The sequence below is a fragment of the Neopelma chrysocephalum genome, unplaced genomic scaffold (genome assembly GCF_003984885.1).
Source record: "Neopelma chrysocephalum unplaced genomic scaffold, ASM398488v2 Primary Assembly neopelma1_24, whole genome shotgun sequence".
Lineage (NCBI taxonomy): Eukaryota > Metazoa > Chordata > Aves > Passeriformes > Pipridae > Neopelma > Neopelma chrysocephalum.
Genome location: NW_020897693.1, coordinates 23444448 through 23463546, shown reverse-complemented (window position 1 = coordinate 23463546; position 19099 = coordinate 23444448). Strand labels below are relative to the sequence as shown.

Here is a 19099-nt window from a genome sequence, read left to right as displayed (position 1 = left end):
TTACTTCCCAGGGGGCAGGTAATGTATGAGCCAGCTCACTGCTTAACTAATGTCTCACAGGTAGGGAGGGAGGGAAAAAACAGGGTAGGGAGAGTACGTCACATTGAAGGAGGAGGAGAGCAAAGAAAAATGAGCTTTCTTAAACAAATCATGTGCAGAGGGACAGGCTGCCAGGCAATCCTCTGCAGTGGCTCTGCTCTCTTCCCTGCTGGCCATGATGCAGGAAGAAGCTGGAGTCCTGAAGGAGGGCTTCCTTGTCAAACGGGTAAGTGCTCCGGTTCCCCTTCGTGTGGTTCTACTCAAATGCGGAAGCAACCCCTGAGCAGGGACTGGATCGAGCCAGGACTCATGGCAAGGTAACCTGTTGGGTGCTGGGTTTGAGGGGCTCCTGCCTTCTCCTGGGAAAGGAACTCCTCCAGGTTTGTGCAGATGCTTGCCAGGGGAGCTGCATGAACTGCAGGTGTTCACTACCCACCCTCAAGTTTCCCTGTGTTGGCATTTACCCAGAGGAAAGTGAATTAGCTATCAGGATTGCTCAGGTGTTAGAAAGCCAACATGTCTGCACCTCGCCCACACCTCTGCAAAGAGCACATACGCAGCAGCAGTGGGAGCGACCATGGGAGGACTGAGAGAGGGGAGATGTTTTGACAGTCTCTTAAGATAGCTTGTGCCTTCTTTAGTGATCCAGCTGAGCAAGGTTTCCCATTTCATATGAGAGAATGGAGAATAGATTATCCTTTTTGAAGGGGCTCAGAGCAATGCAAACATAAAAATGCATTTGAAATAACTTCTTTCTTCCATAACCTCAAGCCAAAACGTGGTGAAAAGAGCTGAAAGATGGTGTCACGGATTTCAATCTTCCAATGTTTCTCCCCGTAAGATCAAGTCAGTCATAGCTGGGACACAAGAAGGCAATTTAGGAAGTGACATAAACTGCTCTTAGTACCATGACCCTGTCTCAATGATTAATATGGTCCTTGATTTCATACAAAAAATGTGATTCAGAGGTTTGTTCAAAGCATTGCCACACCTTGGGAAATGCTTTTCTACAGTACGTGGCAGCGTTTCTGGTGCTAACATGAAGGTAATCCTGGTCAGGAGCTCTCCTGGCAGGGCTCCCAGCCAGTCAGCCAGCCAGTCACTGGCCACATGAAGCCATGCTCTATGTGGAGAAGGGGCTATTCCCCTTCCTCCCTTCTGCAGAAAGGGCAGAGCAGACCCAGGTCTTGGTCTCTTTTCTGAGCTATAGTTGTATTTTTTGGCTCTTAAGTGACTACTGAATTCAAGATGGGAAGCCAAGGCACCAAGCGCATGAGAGGAATAGGTTATCACAGCACACTGAACTGTGACTGCCAGCAGTCTGTACAACATCACTGAGACATACAGTTTGATAGGACAGACACCCCAAAGAAAGCAACTAAGGGAACTGAGGGAGAAGGTATCCAGGGATCCAGAGAGAAAAAAGGAGGAAGGAGTGGGATCAGGTAAAGAAAATAGAGCTTTCTTAAGAAGAGAGCAGAAGCAAGGAGATGATCTAAATGGATAATAAATTACTGAATTATGTATTGTAATGCATTATAAATACAAATTAAATGTGTGGAAGTCAGACAAAGATAAAGCAAAAAAAGTAAGGCAGCCTCTTGAAACAGAGAACATCTCCAAGAAGGAAAAAAAAGAGCCATAGCAAAGAACATACAGGAAAAATGTCCAAGGGACTTTACAGCACAGGATGCAAAGGGAAGGAGAACAAACCCAAGTTAGATAAATTGTATTTAGTATAGACTAGAAGACATTGGATCTAAAATGCCCTGGATTTTAGATACTCATTACCCCACCTTTACTTGGAAATGGCTGAGTTTCCCCTTCATTCACAGAGAATTAATGACCTTTGACTCCTGCCACAACTGGACCTTACATTTTCCTTTCTTCTATCTATGCCCACCCTCTCCCAGGTGTCAGAGATTTCCCTACCTCATGCTTTGCCTGCTGACTGTAATATTCCACTGCCTGTAGAAACACAAGTCAGGTCCTCACATGGCAAAGCTGGACCTGACACCATCTGACAAGACTGAGCCTGCTAGTGCCAGCCCCCACTGGTTTTGCTCATCCTTTAGCCAGATTAGAGAGAGCTGGGGGCTGTTTACAGAGAGGAAATAGGAGGTTTTGTCTGTATTTTGATATCACTCCGGGGGCATTCAACAGCAGCATTTATTCAGTCTTTTGTCAGTAAAAAACATATTTCTTTTGCAGGAAACAGTAGCACAGGGAATGTTTTAGCCCAGGAGATTGGAGGCAGGTAGGATAGAAATCAACTACTTATTAGTAGTAAGAGGGTAGGTAAGGAAAAGCTAATTCATCAAGCAAACCATTTGCAAAACCACTTGGCATCTAGAGTCACAACAAAATGAAGAAAAAAAAGACTTCCCCCAGGGTCACTGTAAAAGAGGAATTGGTTGTCAAGAGCCCTCACACATTTTGTATTTAGCCCTGTTCCTGCCTGTACTGTCAGCAGGCAGGTGTGTACCTAAATGACAGCTCTTCATAATTCATGTGAGTTTTGCAAGAAACAATTCTTGCCATCAAAGAAGTTTTCCTTGCTGAAAAAAGAGCAAAGCACTTTTCTATTGCTCTGTGATTTTATAGTGATGGAGTTGTTCTATTTTGTTACTAAATAAGTATATTTCAGGGAGAACAGGACTCATGGTGACTTTTTGTGTTTGTTTTCATACAGTTTCCTATTAGTTCATGGTATTTTCACAACAAAACAAAAAGAAGGGGAAAAAAGAAAATATGGTAATTTCTCTATGCTCATATTAAAGTTAGCTATACGCATTTCTTCCTTTCTAGGGACATGTTGTTCGTAACTGGAAAGTGAGATGGTTTGTCCTGCTTCAGGATAAGCTGCTGTATTACAAAATTGAAGGAGGCAAGAAGGAGCCTTCTCCAAAGGGCAGGATCCTTTTGGATGGCTGCACTATTACCTGTCCATGCCTGGAATATGAGAACAGACCGGTATGACTGAAAATATGTATCTCTTCTCAATGTCACTCACTTTCTAACTTCTCACTAGTCTCTTCCTCTCCTCCTGACTTCTTTGATTACTGCAACTATACCACTGGGGTGCTTTCAGAATTTGGTCCAGCTAAAAGCAAGCTACCATTAGCAATGTAACCCGGACAGGCAATGAAACCTCTCTTTATGTCTTTGCTCTTCCATGTGCCCAAATGTGAGTCACAGTCATTAACAAAAAAAAAAAAAAAATCACTACTCCTGTGCACACAGTTCATTGAAAAAATGCAAATGCATCAGCCCAACAGTGTGCAGAGACAGGATATGAACAGTTCAGTAAAAGTTGAGGATGGGAAAAAGGGGGAAACATTATCTATGGTAGTTGCCTTAAAACATGGCTGTATCCATGGGGTGCCCCCAGGCAGGCAGATCAATCTCCCTTTTCCTTCATCAATGGCACATTGCTGCTGTAGAAATTTTACAGCAAGAGGGCTCTGGAATGGAAAGTACCTCCTGTGCTTCTCTGCTTGCCCATGGGTAGCGGCAATACAGACTTCCTCTGCATGGGGCCAGAACGGAAATGACTGGAAGTGCTGATTATTTCAGGACTTCTCATAGCAGAAAGAGCCTAGTGGTGGTTTGTAGTTGTTGAGACCTGGATGTGAAAAGCTCCACAGTCAGCAGCACACTCCAGTAATCCATTCTGTGGTCTGCTCTCTTAAGTACTGCGACCTCCATGGATGCCAACCATGCTTGGAATTGAAAATCCGGGGATTTGAGGGGGATGGTAGCAAAAACACACAAAAAAACCCTAACCCAGAGTTGTGCCCACAATCCTTCTGAACAAGAATTGCTCTGAACTGCTCAGGCGGGATCAGACTTCTTTGTGTCTCTTTGGCCAGTGCTAAAAGAAGCAAAATGCAAGAGGAGGGAAATAGCTAAAACAATGTTATTGCTTTGCACTTCTTTCTCCATAGCTACTCATCAAACTAAAGACAAAAACCAATACAGACTATTTCCTTGAATGTTGCTCCAGGGAGGAGCGTGACTCCTGGGCTTTGGACATCACTGGAGCTATTCATGCTGGTCACCCAGTACAGGTACAAGAACTTCACAGAATGAAGAACTCTTTCAAACTGCTAGATAATATCAGCCTCCAGTAAGTGTATGCCATTTCTCCTTCTATTGCTCTAGTTCACAAAGCACCTGAGCTGATGGATGGGGAGGGTCAAGGGAAGCTCCACTCTGCACTGATCCATTCCCATGTGGCCAGGATGCTCTAAACTGGCTGCCCTGTCACAGGTTTGCACATGCTTTTGCCAGGGAATGCACATTTTCCCGACCATCATCTTTTGGGAGTAGGTGGATTCTGCACCAACACCTCACTGCTGGCTTGGAGACCTTCCTAGTCAGCTGCAAATGTTCTCACTGGGGAGATGTATTACCTTTGAAGATGAATTATCAGGGAAAGACTGGGTAGTGACACTGTTCATGCCATGTTGGTGAGCTTTCAAAACTGGTAGCTGGAATCCAGGCTAAGATTTCATGTTAAACAAGAGGAAACAGAGAACTGATTAGGAAATAGAAAAATTTCATTAATTTTATTTGTCTTGAGCAGGTAAATCAAGGCTGACTATAGATCAGTTTGAAGTACTTTAAATTGTAAAATACTTTGTGAGGCATCTTGTTTAGTGCTGCTGTTGGGAGAATGAAGTTTTCTTAGAACTTGTTTAGGACAAATATTCTAGGGGAGCACCTAGAATGCTTCTCATCTTTATACGAGTAATTATGAGGAGCTGACAGAAGTACATGGCAATTTCTGCCTGTCTTTCTCATCTACTGATATGCTGTGCTCTCGCTTACAGTGACATAGTGGAGAGAATGTATGACAGCAATACTGGAATTAAGCTGACCCGCAACTTGGATCAAGGCAACAGATATAAAGAGACCTTCACAGGTACATCTACTGCAGGCAAAGAACCACCTCACATCTGACATGCCACACTATGGAGGCAAGGGAACTACTATCCTGCCTTTCATAGTGGGATCAGTTGTGGCCCGGTGGTGCAGCCAAGCTCTCCACCACCTTTCTCTCTGGCTCTTTGGATATATGGAAGCACTCATAGGACCCCACACAAGGTCAACCTCGCACTTCATTGACAGCCTTTGTGATGGTGTCAAAATGTTTCAGCAAGTGAAAACGTGGGGCAGGAGACCATCTGCCTTGCCTCAGAAGAGCACACTGTGTTGCTATGAGAGCTGCCTTTCTTTCTGCAGGTTCTGCCCTGGTAGACTGGCTCATTTCCAATAGCTTTGCTGTGTCACGATTCGAGGCTGTCACCTTGGCATCCATGCTGATGGATGAGAACTTCATCAGGCCTGTGGGAACCCGCAGCACTGAGGCCATGCGCTTCAGCGACCCCTCGGAGAAATTCCTTGACGACTCCACCGCACTGTACATGTTTGTAAGTGATGCAAGTGCCAACAGAAGCACATCCTCTGCCCCCTGTCACATGCTTGATTTGGGACAGTGGTGAAGAGGACACACAAAGCTTGCAATCAAAGGCAAAATATGCAGGCTGAGAAAGTAAATATGCAGAAGGATCATCTCTAGGCTGTTAGTAGTACTAACACTGGTACATTTGCTGGAGGCAAGTAGCTACATGGTTATGGAGAGATCTACAAATTACATAATTGGGCATTAAAAGGGGTGTGTCCCTGGAGTGCAGTGCTGTGTCTGCACGTATTGGAGGCCATGCTGCAGTTCTGCTTCGACTCAGGGTCACAATACATGTACACGTGCTTGTTAATCTTGGGACTACAAGGCTTAGCAGCAGAGCTATGGAGTAGAATTCACTCAGGAAATGTGGGCTAAAAACAGCTCAAGGAAAATAAAATGCAGAATTTTGTACTTAAAAGTGTGTTTAGATTAAAAAAAAATGAAACCATCTTTACCCTATTTGCAGGCTGAGAACAGTAAGAAAAATACCAGTTCCAAGGAAGAGGTACAATTTAACATCTCTGAATTAAGCGGCACAATTGTGAAGCAAGGATTCTTAGTGAAACAGGTAAGCACAGTCTTTGAACCTGCACTAGGAAACAGAAAAAATGACAGCTAGTAGAGTTTCTTAGAGAATAAATGTGATTTACACAAGCAGGGCTGAAGAGTAGTGGCCAGTAGAACTAGCTTGCCTGTCAGAACTACTACTAGAGATAATGCAGTGAAGAGGATCTAGTTTTAAAGAAGTGAGCTACGGAACTTGCTGCTCAGGCAAGATTAATTGGATATTCTGTATGTATTGAGTGTATACCGAAAGGTACAAAACAGTATCAGAAGCAAAAGTCCCACATAAACTCCAAATCCTACCAGAGGTAGAAGCAGAGGCACTGTTCCTCTGGTTTAACATATCCCATCTGGGTAGTGTGAGCAGTGACGATTCTTTGCTGGCCACAGACAAATTTCAAAGCTGAGTAGTTTGACTTTGCTATGAAGTGGACATTTACCTGTGGACAGTCACTCATGTCCATGTGGGTGCTCTGGTGGCGGTGAAATCTGTTGGCAAAAATTGTTTAAAGGATTGGTCTGCAAGATTTAATTTCTGACCCTTGCTGTGAACAAGATGAGGGGCAATCATGCTGTTTCAAAGCATAACACAACCACCTGCAAACAGAACCCTACCTGCACTGTATGGCCACATTCCTACTCTGGAGCTTTGTACCCAGAGCTCTGACCTAGGTGTTGTGCAAACTGGATCACCAGATGCTTCCCAACCCTCCCTCCTCCAGCTGCCAGGGTGCCACAAGGGTTGGTGGGGCACTGGGGGATCCTCACAGGTTGCCAGGGCAGCCCCTCCATCACCACAGGACATGAGAACTGTCCAGGAGCTTCTTCCCGTGGTGAGCAGCAGCAAGGAGCAGCCCCCAGAACCTCAAAACCAGAGCTGCCAAAGGATCTGACATAATCCCTTCAGAGCATGCACGGCATGAGTTTTCAATCTGAGACCCATATTTAATATTAAAAGTGGGAATCAGGGATATATTCATTTGGTCCTGTCACTTTGCTTTCTTAGTTCTCAGCACAGGGAAGGAAGAGAGGAAGGAATTATCAATGTGTGAAGAAGGAAGATAAGGAGAAAATTCTGGGAACTACCAAGATGTCAGGAAAGATTTTTCTCTGTTGGCTCCAAAAGCTCTTTTTTTGGTACATATTTATGTCTCCCCTACAGCCTGCAGGAAAATGGTCATTTCAGGAGGTGGTAACTTTAATTCTTCCATTTTTCAGGGGCACAAGAGGAAAAACTGGAAGGTGAGGAGATTTGTTTTGAGAGCTGATCCTGCTTTTTTGCACTACTATGACCCCACTAAGGTACGTGAGTGGGAAGTTACCACCCCTAGAAATCCTCTTGAAGACCTAAATATTATAATGAAAATACAGTTATGCTGTAAATATTTCTCTCACACAGATCTCTTTCTGGGTTCCTCTGTCCATTTCCTGGAGAATTAGACCTCTCTGGCCTTACCCTAGGAGGTTGACCTTGTAGGATTTTGTATCCTACATCTTCCATCCTGTCTTTTTCACAGTGAGATTCCTTTTCTTTAGCCAAGGGGCAGAAGTCTTCTTGGAATTGGTCTTTTGCTGCACCCACACAGTCTGGGACCATGGTCCTGCAGGGATTTTTCCTGGGATGTGATCTTTCTGGGCTGATATCCCACCACTTGAGGGTCATACTGGTACCGGGATTTTTTACATTCTAACATTGAATAGGGTCTCCTTGATGACAAAGTATTTATAGGAATTTCTACTACTCAGTTTTAAACTTGCTCATGGAATAGTAGAATTCATTTTCATGGATATAATAATCAATATGAGCAACCCAGATGCACAGGGTACTACACTGCCTGTTCCTTTGTGTTGTTTTTTTTCCCACTGGAACTCACCCTTATCGTACTATAAACTCAAATTGCAGAACCTGAAGGCAAGAAACAAGAGCACCAGCCAACTAGTGAAAACAGTCAGATTTTTCCCATACAGTCTTAGCAAAAAGCAGCAAGCTAAAAACTTGCAGAAATATATATAATATTCAATGTGTGTTGTTGATAAAACTATACATAAATTTGAAATGTGATTACCTACCCTTGTGCTTTTAACTGATCTCCACCATGCCCAGCTACATCAGATAAACATCTAAGATTAAAAGAATATAGTAATACATTTAATTATATGTTCTAATTGACTTTGTTTGTGACATGGATGTGTCATACGTGTTAGGATTGGCATTACATCCCAAACTTCCTAAAAATAATGTATGTGCTCTGGGAAGTTATTCTAATGATATTTTCCAGCTAAGTCTTGTCTCCCTTTTCTTTGCAGGAAGAAAACAAGCCAGTCGGTGGATTCTCCCTCCGAGGCTGTCTTGTCTCAGCTCTAGAGGACAATGGAGTCCCAGCAGGTAAGCACAAGCCTCTAAACTTTTGTACATACATATTTGTGATACAGCAATACAGTCTTTAGGTATGGGTTTGTGTGTATGGCTGTTTGTATGCAAAAGTGTGCTGGCCCTTAATTTCCCTTCACAAGCAGGAGAAGAGGCATGTCACAAATCCCTGTGCTGCTGAGTTGTCCACACCAAAGGGGACTTTTTTTAGCATTATTTCCACATACCTTGGGTGTTCCCAAGGTTTTATGGGCTTTTTATGGGCTTTTCTTAGTTATATGACCTCTGAGACAGTCCTAAGACACTGATTAATATTTCAGAGTTAACAAACAAAGAGGAAACACCTTCATTTTTGATGTTGTTTAACTCAAAGTTTTGAGGCATCCTCTGATGCCATCGCTTTTCTGCATGTTCTCTCTGCTTATGCTATTACCTCTTCCTTTTTGATCTGCTAGAATCCAAATGTAGGGGAGACATAAATAGAGCAATAGAAAAAACAGTTCTGCGAGAGCATATGCTTAGCTTAGGCATTTGTCTAAAACCTTGGCCTCTCAGATGAGTGTTTCTGCTGTGAAAGCAATTTATTTTATGAGAGCAAGTACAATATGTGGATCTCAAATACTGAACATCTTTTAAAGAGAAGGTCTAAAAAAGCTTTGGTCTGGAGCAGGGGGACATGATAGACAACAGATTTCCCTGCTAGGAGAAACCCAAATATGGGCAGGAGCAAATCTATCTACTGTACAAACTGGTAGGGAGTTCATCCCTCCAGTGTATAACTCGAGTAATAGTCTCCATCTAAAGAGAGACTACTATATATATGTTGCCTAGTGCACAGTAGCTCATACAATCTATGGCAGGAATGTCTGTACTATATCTTTGTTTTCATAGAATCACAGAATCATCAAATAGTTGGGGTTGGAAGGACCCCAGCAATCATCTTGTTCCAACTCCCCTGCCACGGACGAGGTCACCTTCCTCTAGAGCAGTTTGCTCAAAACCCTATCCAACCTGGCCTTGAACACTTCCAGGGATTTTGCAGAAAGAAAATCAAAGATGCAAGAGCTTTAGAGGTCTTATCCATAACAAAAAGGAAAGATTTGATTGCATAATTCACTAAATTTAAATTCTTCCCTATGAAGCTTCATATCTGCCAGAAAATCTTTCTCTGCGCACTGTCCTGATTTTTTTTTTCTCTGCAGGAGTGAAAGGCAATGTGCAAGGCAATCTCTTCAAAATCATCACCAAAAATGACATTCATTATTATATCCAGGCCAGCTCCAAGGCTGAGCGAGTGCAGTGGATTGAGGCAATTAAACCGCTGACATGAGTAACATGGACTCCATGCCAAATGACAAATCACATTTGTGACCAAGTTTTCTGCTCTCATTTTCTGGGAGTATTGTTATCCCCTTGATAGTCTATTTCTGTTATTTGAATTACCATAACACTTAGCGATTCCTGGTAGACCAGCAGCCTAGGTGTCTTAAAGTCATTTAGATCCAGAATAATTCTCCATCAAGAATTTACTGTCTAACAAAGAGACAAAAGACAATAGGTGGATACAGACAAATGGGGCTTTACAATGAAATGATGAGACACAATATTCCAAGATGGAAGAAAAGAATCTTTTGTACAAGTATTCAGTTTATACCTGACAGATCCACATTGTGATTTATCTTAAAGCAGAAATATCTTGCTCATTTCCCCTTTATAAAGGGGCTCATAAATTAATTAGTTAAGACTGAAACATCAAAGTCATGAAAGGTGCTGGTGTCTGAGGCTGCCTTTCTTGGTATACCACACGAATCTTGTGCTAAGCCACAATCCAGCTGCCAGGATAATCAGTACTGCAAAACAAACAAGGGATCTGTCTGTCCATCCATCTGCTTTATTATTTGGCTCTCTGTTAGACTTGAAAAAACCCAAAGCATCTTCCTCTCCACTATATAGATTGCTCTTGTGCTGGTAATGATACCAGAGCAGTACAGGATCCTGAGTATCAAATCAGACCAGTGGCAGTTCCAGACAATTGCTGGTGCTGAATATATGGGAAGAAATCACTCAGCTATAAAAGCAAGACTTTTCTTCGATTATCACCATAAGTTCATTAATGTTGGAGAACCATTTGGACTGAGAATTACAGTAGCAGATATGGCTATTGCTTTTTCTATCTTAGGTCATTACTTCTTCCATTATTTGTCTTTGATATCATTAAATATTAAAAAAAACCAAACAACCAAACCCCAAAACCAGTGCATTTGAATATCCTGTGCTCTTTAGAGATATGATTTTTCTCAGAGGGCAGTTTGAGTATATGAAAAATAATGGTTTCATTCACTGTAATTTTAGATTTATACATAAACTGAGACACCAGAGGGTAAAATGGAATGTAGGAAATTATTAAAACACCTGATATACTATTTTCATAAAATTCCTTGTTTTATCTGAGTACCTGTATCTGACAGCCAAACTCTTCAGAGCCTTCAAAAGCCCTCTGAAGGCAACATGCTATATCTTCCCTGAAGTCATAGAGGAATGACTCTGTCCATAGATCCATCTCTTTGCAGATTTTATGTTCTCCAAGTTGTGTACTAAAAAAAAGTCTCATCACCAAAGGCAGCATATGATATATGCTTATATATTTATTAGAATAGCCATGTATGTAGGACTTTCTTCAAAAGCTACAGCAATGAAATAACAGCAATGCTTACATGTGTTCAAATACTTAACAGAGTTTATTTAAAGAAGTTTGCCAGCAAAGATGCAGTTTTAATTAGATATAAATTGGGCAATGCAGTTTCAGCTACAGACACATTTCCTAGGCCTGGTCCAGAGAAGACTGTGAAATCCACAGCTGTTGAAACCCGTCAACTCGGGAAAAGCTACCTGGAAGAGACAGGGATGTTGGTAAGGAATTTATTGCTCTGTACTTGGAAGCCCAGATGGCTTTGTGTTGATTGAGCAGAGCTTCCAGAAAAAACAGTTCCCTCCTGACAATGTGAGCCTTGCTGGGGCCCATCAGATTCCCTTATTGACTTACAAGAAAATCTCCTGCTTCTCTTTTCTCAGTCCCATTACCTGCATAATGCCCAGTTCTAGTCACAAGGCTAACAGCCACCCCACCATAGAGGACTGAGCTCTGTCACCTGGCATGCGTGGGAGGTTAAGGAATCATAAGGATGTGAGATACTGCACAGCATCGCAAATCTTGCAGTTTGGGAGGCCAAAAGTGTATCTCAGCAACAAGTCTCAGATTTACCCAGACCAGCCATAGCTCTGCAATTGCTGACTGTGTATGAGAAAAAAAAGCTTATATCTCAAACACATCAGCAAATTAAAAAAATATAGTTCCCACTCTCCAGAATCAACCAGAGGAAAGAGATAAAACATTTCTCAGACAAGAAAAAGTACATTTTCCTCTGTCCCCTGGTGATATTGAGGTCTCCTATTTTCAAGCCACTTTGGTAAGCTTGATGTCCCCTGAGATCTGCAGAGCTTTAACCAAGTTCAGAGGATGAATGCGGTGAGTGAAGTCACAGAGCTGCCGTCCATCAAGCAGGACTCTTATTTGCTGGTGTTCACATAAGAGCTCCATCTGCAATGGAAAATGACAGGGGAGGGTGTTAGAGGTCAGCAGCAGGGTTGATTTCACCAGCATGGACTTAGATCCAATTGTTATGGGGAGAGTGAAGCACAAAGTCTACCATTTCTTCTGAAATCCCCTAATAAATAACTTACCCTCTGCTGAGATGATACTGCAAAGCTCCTTGCAAGGAGTACTCTCACTAAGATTAGAGAAAGGAATGCATCTCTCCCATCGGGGCTTGAACTGTTGCTGTCTGTGCCACACTAGACTAGTTAACCTGGCAGTGTCAGTAGTTAGCTATTTGTGGTCACATAGCCTTCAGCCTTTCTCCCCTCCTTTTCTCTACTGTATTCATAGTAGCCTAAAAATTACCTTGAATGTATCACCTGCTGTAAATGGAAAGTAGGGAATAGTCTTCTCTTCTCTTCCCCATTTCCCACCAATGCGTGCATTTCGGGTGATGGATTTCTCACTGAAGTTAACTGTAAATAACAGCCCAACATCTTTGTTTGCATCCACTGGATCACAGAGCAGAGTCACTGAAAAACTGAAAAAAAACCAGTTAAATGACTGGAACTTTCAGACATGTTAAAGGACATGGTGAACATGACAGATGCTTTTAAAGACTACAGACAGCTGTTGATTTCATGTCAGACTGGTTTTTAAATGGTGTTGATTCCAACCCCCAGCAGACAACCAAGATGCAGGTTGAGAATTGCACCTCTTCCTGGAGGAGAAATGCCACTTGTGTGCTCCCTTCCAGTTCACATTAGATAAGGGCAAGGAGTAGAAAATCCTGTCAGGGCAGCCAGAAAGGTCAAAGAGTAAACTCCTCCTTGACCTTTAATCTAAGTGCAGGAAAACTAAGTAAAGCCATAAATTATTAACCTGTTTGATTTTCTTCCTCCAAAGAGCACAGACCTCCAAGAAAGCTTCTGAATTTAGAAAATAGGTAAGAGCATGTATGACATGGTGAAACCCCCACCAGTACCTTCACCTACCTCTTTGGGTTGGAGTGTACCATCCCTATGACTGTGAGTTTCATGGCTGGTCTCAGGCCACCTTTAATTTCACCAACATACTGCTCCACCTGCAGGGAACAGTGAAAAAAAATGGCTGCAGTTGGTGATGCAGGTAAAGAAGCTTTAACGGCTGCTTTGGTCACTTGATATAGATTGGTTTTCTTTTTACATGTACAAAAGAATTCAAAAATATTTCTGGCCTGAAGTACTTCTTGCACTCTCAGTATAAATTCTGTATTCTGGTATCTGAGGGAAGCAAGAGGGCTGCCATAACTGAGTGCCTGGTGACAAGGCACTGGCTGCCTGACAGGACTGCCGGCCCCCCTGGGCAGTGTCCGACCAAAACTGCTGTCAGCAAGGGGAGTGTCTGCTGTCCTTGCTCTACCTGAGTGACCTGTGTGACAGAGGCTCCTGGAGGCACGGCTCTGGAAACAGCCAGGACTGCCTTCAGGTGACTGATGCCACTCCCCAAGACCAGAGCAGGTACTGCAGGAACCGCGGTGGCCCGTGTGCCTCACGAGGGATGGGACCCAGATGGCTGGCACACCTGGGATGAGATGGCAATGGCTGCTATGGTCTGATGACACAATAAAACTCGTTGCAGTGCTCCATGCAGCAGATGAAAAGCATTGTGGCAGCATGATGCAAAGCACAGACTGCATGAACTTAGTGTGCCAGCTCAAATTCGTTACCAGATTTTGGTGGGCTAACTTGGCACCAGCAGGCTTTACACCGGGCCAGGCAGCCTCTGTGCTCCACCATAAAAGTGCAAGTCCAACAGAGATGCTGCCCCGCTGCTGCATGTTCACCACACCCTCACAGGTGACTGAAAATTGTACTCTTTCAAAGGCAGAAAATGGCTTCTTGGTGGATCTACTTTTGTCCATTTCACAGAGACCTGTAGCTGCAAACTCCACCCAAACATCTGAGCTACGTTCACTTTTTTCAAGTAATTCTCTAACAGCTTTGATGGTCAGTGGAGGAAATAATACAGGCCATAGCTGACACGGAAATATTAAAGAGAAAGCTTGGAAACAAGTGATAGGGACATTTTGAGACTTCAGTTTCAGAAATGGCTTTCAAATGTAAATGTCAGAATACCACACTGCAGCATGTAATCACTCCTTATGCAGATTCACTTAGAAAGAAGCTGCTATGAAACACTAAACGTTATTAGCAACTTGCGTAACATTGATAATATTCCAAGGCAATGCACAACAGACCGTGTTTTAGATAAAAAGAGCTTTATCGTTCTAGTGTTCCAAGGTAAAAATTCAGATAGTTTTGCTAGAAGACCTGCACAACAAGCACACGTAAATTCAAGACAAAAAACGTCTTGCCTATACCTCATTTCCTAATTTCAATATACTAGTTGTATCTTCTGCTAAGATGACCTTATGCAATTTATTTTCCCGCTTTGATATTTACGTCCAGCTACCTTTACAGCTTCACAGATATATTAATAAACCTCTAATTCCTAACAAGAACAATATTGGAAGCAATTAATTAAAAAATACTTTCAAAAATGACAGTAGTACTGCTGACTGTTAATAATGTACATTTACCCTTGCAGAAGTGGGCAGGTGACTCCTGCGGGTATGTTTTGAACTTTAAAAAAAAATAAAAGCATCAAGCACCTGACATGTCTAACACAAGGAAGCAGCTTGTCAAGGAAGGAGTCTGGATAAATCAATTAGAGTGGGTAATAAGCATAAAAGATCCCAGTATAAATGAAGTCCATCCTCATACAGGTTCCATGTCCCGCTAAAGCTCCTTCCTTGCCTAGAGAAGAGACAAGATACAAAATAATACCCCAGACTGAAGGTATAGGTTGAGAAATTGCTTGTGCAGAGCTGTGCCATAGTAAGCACCATCATTAAAGGCACAGGGTATAAGAACTCAATAGATTGAACGACAACGACGTGGTCTCATAAGTTACAGCTCGTCTGGCATGGCTGGAGAAAGTTCAGAGGCATGACTGCCCACACACCATTTATCTGCTGATGTGGAGTTGACAGTACAGGTGAAAAATACTCAGGAGCTGTAGGAGGTAATGGTACGAACTCCTGCAGCATCTTATGCGGTTTATTGGTGGGTCCCAGCATATGCACATGGACATAGCTCCCTTCCCGTATTTTCCGTTCAGGAGCCCTGGGGACTCGCTCAGTCACTTACTTTGGCACACCTCTCCTCTGTCATCACCGCTCTGCCTCTTACACTTGCCTCGCCGCAGCACTCCACGGAGGAGTTTTTGTTTTGTGCGTCAGGACAAAAGCAAACAAAAAGCCGGAATAAAGGGAGGATGCTGGGGGGGGGTCTTATCTCTGCTAAACACCGGCTGGACACCACCCAGCCCAGCAGCTGAGTCACGGCCCTCTGCACCTCGTCCCACTGGGGGAGCTCACAAATAACAGGGTGAGAAGGCAGGGGGCCCGGCCGCCCTGCATGGGAGCGCCTGGCCAGCCATGGCTGGAGCTGTGTCTGCACCTGTACCTACACGTTTTTACACAACTATTTAAAATTCTGTGTGTGTGTGTGCATAACATACTGTATTTGTATATGTAATACATATAAACCCCAAGTCATTTATTTATTGATACCAGTTCTGTCTTCTCTCAAATGGGCTAAAAATAATAATAATAAAAATTTATACAGAACTTGCAGGGCTATATATACACACCTATATACAGATGTATACACCTATACAGGTCTAGGTGGGTACATCGTATATAAACACCTATATATGGGTGCATACGCTGTAGGTATATACACCTATATATATGTATAGGTACATATATGTATAGGTGTATATATGTGGGTATAGATATGCGTGTGTCTATATATATATATATGTATATGTATTTACCAGAGTGAAGTATACATACAGTATACCTACACGGTTAGACAGTTACACAAGGGATAAATGTACGCGCACAGACGTGTATATACCCCTGTATGCGCACCTCTCTCTCTGTGTCGGTGTGTACAGTTGTACACACGTACACAGAGCTGTACACCCCCACACGCATCTCCCCACGACGGAGCACTCAGAAAACCCGCCGGAGCCCCTCCGCCCCCTCGCGGACCCCCGCGTCCCAGCCACGGGGCGGAGCTTCGGGGGGGGGGGGAGCCAATCAGAGTCACGCGAGGCCCGAGCCCGGGGCAGAGCTGGCGCGTGTGACGGTGGGCGGAGAGGGGCGCGGTTAGCGGGGAAGGGCGGGGCTGGCGCTGCTCGGGCTCCTGCGGCGGCGTCAGGCGCCCCAAAGAAAGATGGCGGTTTATTTACATCCCTCCGCGGCGCGGCCAATGGACCGCCCGCCCGGCGGCGCGGTCAGCTGAGGCGGCGGCCAAGATGGCGGCGGCCAAGATGGTGGCGCTCTGGGGCGGCGGTGCCAGGGCTGTGCAGTAGAACCCAGCGCCGCCGGGGCGGCCGCGCCCTGCCCCTGCAGGGAACGCGGCATCGCCTGCGCCTGTGTCACCCCTGCCCCTCGTCCAGGAAAGATGCATTCTTTTGGGAGCGAAGAAGCGGTCTCGCTGGAGCATCTCTTTGGGTTCTTCTGTGAGTGCGTGCGGCATGGGCACTGGGAGCTGGCGCAGGCCTGTGTGCCCCAGCTGAGCCAGGGGCACGGCGATGGCCCTGGGAAGGTGGAGGCAATTCTTCAGGCTCTGGTAGCTTGCCCCGTGGGGTTGAGGTAAGTAAAGTACTGCTCTGGCTCAGCAGACTTGAGTGTGAAGTGAGGAGGAGCAGTTAGCTTAGTGTTGACTGTGGGGAGCCAGGTAGGATCTGGGAAGCAGCACCTATTTCAGTGCTGAGGTGCCTTCGGTGTGTCTAGTGGTGCTGTTATGTGAACGTTGACACATTATCACTGACCAAGAACTTAGCAGGCTTCCCAGCCCACTGGGATAACGAGCTGTGTTCATTTATGTGGCTGACATGATGATTGAGACAAGCTTAAAACTACTTGTAAGCATTTCAGAACTGATTTTGTTAGATTTTATTGAAGGAGAAAGAAACAGCTCTTGAAATTACATTCCTTTGACACTGAGCTTTGGTTAATTTAGAAGTGGAACCACCAAGATGAACCCTGTAGTTATTTAAAATGTTCTCTTGTTTCCAGCTCTTGAAAAACCTCACAGTTTCTAAAAATGTAAACTCTAAAAACCTCAAATTGTGCTGTTTTTCTCACACCAGAATTTGAAATGCTATTTGTTTTACTCAATCCTAGTTACGTTTTATCATTGCTTTTCAAGTAGATGCATATGAAGGGTGACTTTCTGGCACTTCAGAGAACATTGGTATTCCCCCTGTACAATCAGATGATTATACTTCTTCACGTTTAAGTTTGTGTAACATTTTGGTAAAGGTTCCAAGAAACAATTTACATTAACAGCAGTTAAAGAGTCTGGAGGAAGGTGTGCACATAGTTGGATGAATATTGCTAATAGCCATGTGAGCTATAAGCATTTTCAATCTTTTTATCTTTGACAGATAGGCTATCACATCTAAAGGTTTTAGTTAGTAGTGCTGAGATTTTTAAAGAACAGTAAAATATATTGTGCTTTTTCTTTTTTCTAGTCCCTTTGACAGTACTGAATATGTTTCCTAACTGTATAGACTTTGGGATGTGTATATAAATACTAGAGCACTTGAAAAGCTGAAGAAAATTAGAGGGATTCTTTGTTTAATTGGTACATTGCTTCACTTTTAGTTTGGGCATAGAGCTACACTTGGGCTGCTATGACCTAAAACTTAGTTTCAGTTTTTCGGGTAGAAGTAGACAAAACAGGAAATAGAAATAGCAGTGCCTGGCAAGTGGTCACATTTCAGAGAAATCTGCTGAAGTGCTCAAAGAGGACTATACAGACTGAACTTTAGACCAGAAATAAATTTAATTGTTTTGAAGAACTATGCTTGTGGTATTTGACCAATCTAAAAGCAGTTATTTGCACAGCAGAAATCACTGAGTTAATGTGCAAGCAGCACCAATATTCTGGTTCCTCTTCATTCTTTTCTGTCTCACTTGTTTTCAGCTTTTCAGTCATCTTTGGTTTTATTTTGCACAAAGAAATACAAAAATCAAAATGATCTCTGACAGTGTTTTCCTGGATCTTGGACCTTGTATAATCCAGTGTATGTACTTCTTGCTTTTGTAGATGGGGACAGAATTCTAGCCCATGGAGAACAGCGTGGCTTTGGCTTCTTGTGCTGGAAAAATGGCTTGCCAGGAATCAGGTACAGAAACATCTAGCTGACTTGCAGATGCAGTGTATAGCTCTGACTTGTAGCTGACTTCCAAGTGCAAAATGTCTGCCCAGTTGCTTATAATGGAACTAAGTTCTCAAGGTATCTGGAGATGTGCATTGCTTTTACATTTAACAAATTTGTCAAGAAACAACTGTTAATCTTCACATAGGAGAGAAAAATTGTTTTGGTTTTTTTTTCAAGATATTGGAACTTGGCGTTTTAGCTTTGAGCATTCATACAAAAGAAAAGCATGAGTGTATCAACTTCTGCATTTGTGTAGCACCCTTCTTACATTAACAGTGAAATAGCTCAGGCATCAGACAATTCTTTATAAGTTTTAGATGGTGAGGGATGTGCGTACTTTTTTTAAAATTAATTTGTCCTTGTCACTACTTAGGCTTGCATTTTTTCTTTACGTTCTGAGGAACTGATGGGTTTGTAATTCTTGACAAAGTGACACTTATCTCTGTTTCCAAACGTATGGATGAATAAAATCAGGTGGTGTCAAAGCAGAACCTAATTGTGGAATAGCCTTTAACTGAGAATAAGGTATCTTCAGAGCAATATTTCAGTCTACCTCACAATGTTAATGAAATAGCTAAGATAGGTTTATATGGTAATGTAGATAAATAAAAGCTTTATTGACTAACATCTTTCCCATACTCATATATGGTTTCAGAAAACTGTTCCAGTTGTTCTTCAGAGAGAAACTGAATTTTTAGTGTTCTTGGAAGAACTACAGAAGGATATTTCTGAGGAAGTCTTAAAGGTGAGCTACTTCTGTGCCATATTTCTTCTT

The 19099-nt window shown here is 43.1% G+C and overlaps 3 protein-coding genes across 5 annotated transcripts in view; 2 read left to right on the top strand and 1 right to left on the bottom strand.

Moving 5' to 3' along the window:
* The first annotated feature begins 123 nt into the window (after positions 1 to 123).
* PLEK2 (pleckstrin 2) lies at positions 124 to 11142 on the top strand. The gene is made up of 9 exons (XM_027708423.1): positions 124 to 265; positions 2848 to 3012; positions 3987 to 4168; positions 4875 to 4966; positions 5287 to 5474; positions 5976 to 6077; positions 7292 to 7375; positions 8381 to 8459; positions 9647 to 11142. Exons 1-9 carry the CDS (start codon positions 215 to 217, stop codon positions 9772 to 9774), a joined length of 1071 nt encoding a protein of 356 aa, XP_027564224.1. The 5' UTR covers positions 124 to 214; the 3' UTR covers positions 9775 to 11142.
* Positions 11143 to 11154: 12 nt separating this feature from the next.
* On the bottom strand, positions 11155 to 16163 carry LOC113981197 (galectin-related protein A-like). 2 transcript variants are annotated; one of them, XM_027708473.1, is made up of 4 exons: positions 16019 to 16163; positions 13035 to 13123; positions 12406 to 12580; positions 11155 to 12042 (listed from the first exon to the last, which is right to left on the bottom strand). In XM_027708473.1, the coding sequence occupies exons 1-4, from the start codon at positions 16082 to 16084 to the stop codon at positions 11899 to 11901; spliced, it is 474 nt and encodes a 157-aa protein (XP_027564274.1). In that variant the 5' UTR covers positions 16085 to 16163; the 3' UTR covers positions 11155 to 11898. The 2 variants fall into 2 exon arrangements, with proteins under 2 accessions (XP_027564274.1, XP_027564283.1); XM_027708482.1 differs by lacking the exon at positions 16019 to 16163 and adding an exon at positions 15231 to 15364 and having other exon boundaries at positions 11785 to 12042.
* Positions 16164 to 16403: 240 nt separating this feature from the next.
* The window catches only part of ZFYVE26 (zinc finger FYVE-type containing 26), a 48902-nt gene continuing 46206 nt past the window's right edge, over positions 16404 to 19099 (top strand). Inside the window, exons 1-3 of one of the 2 annotated variants that reach the window (XM_027708384.1) lie at positions 16404 to 16747; positions 18210 to 18288; positions 18980 to 19069. In XM_027708384.1, the coding sequence (XP_027564185.1) occupies positions 16557 to 16747; positions 18210 to 18288; positions 18980 to 19069 (360 nt within the window). In that variant the 5' untranslated portion in view covers positions 16404 to 16556. The remainder of the gene's footprint in view (positions 16748 to 18209; positions 18289 to 18979; positions 19070 to 19099) is intronic. The other variant, XM_027708380.1, reaches the window with a different exon arrangement.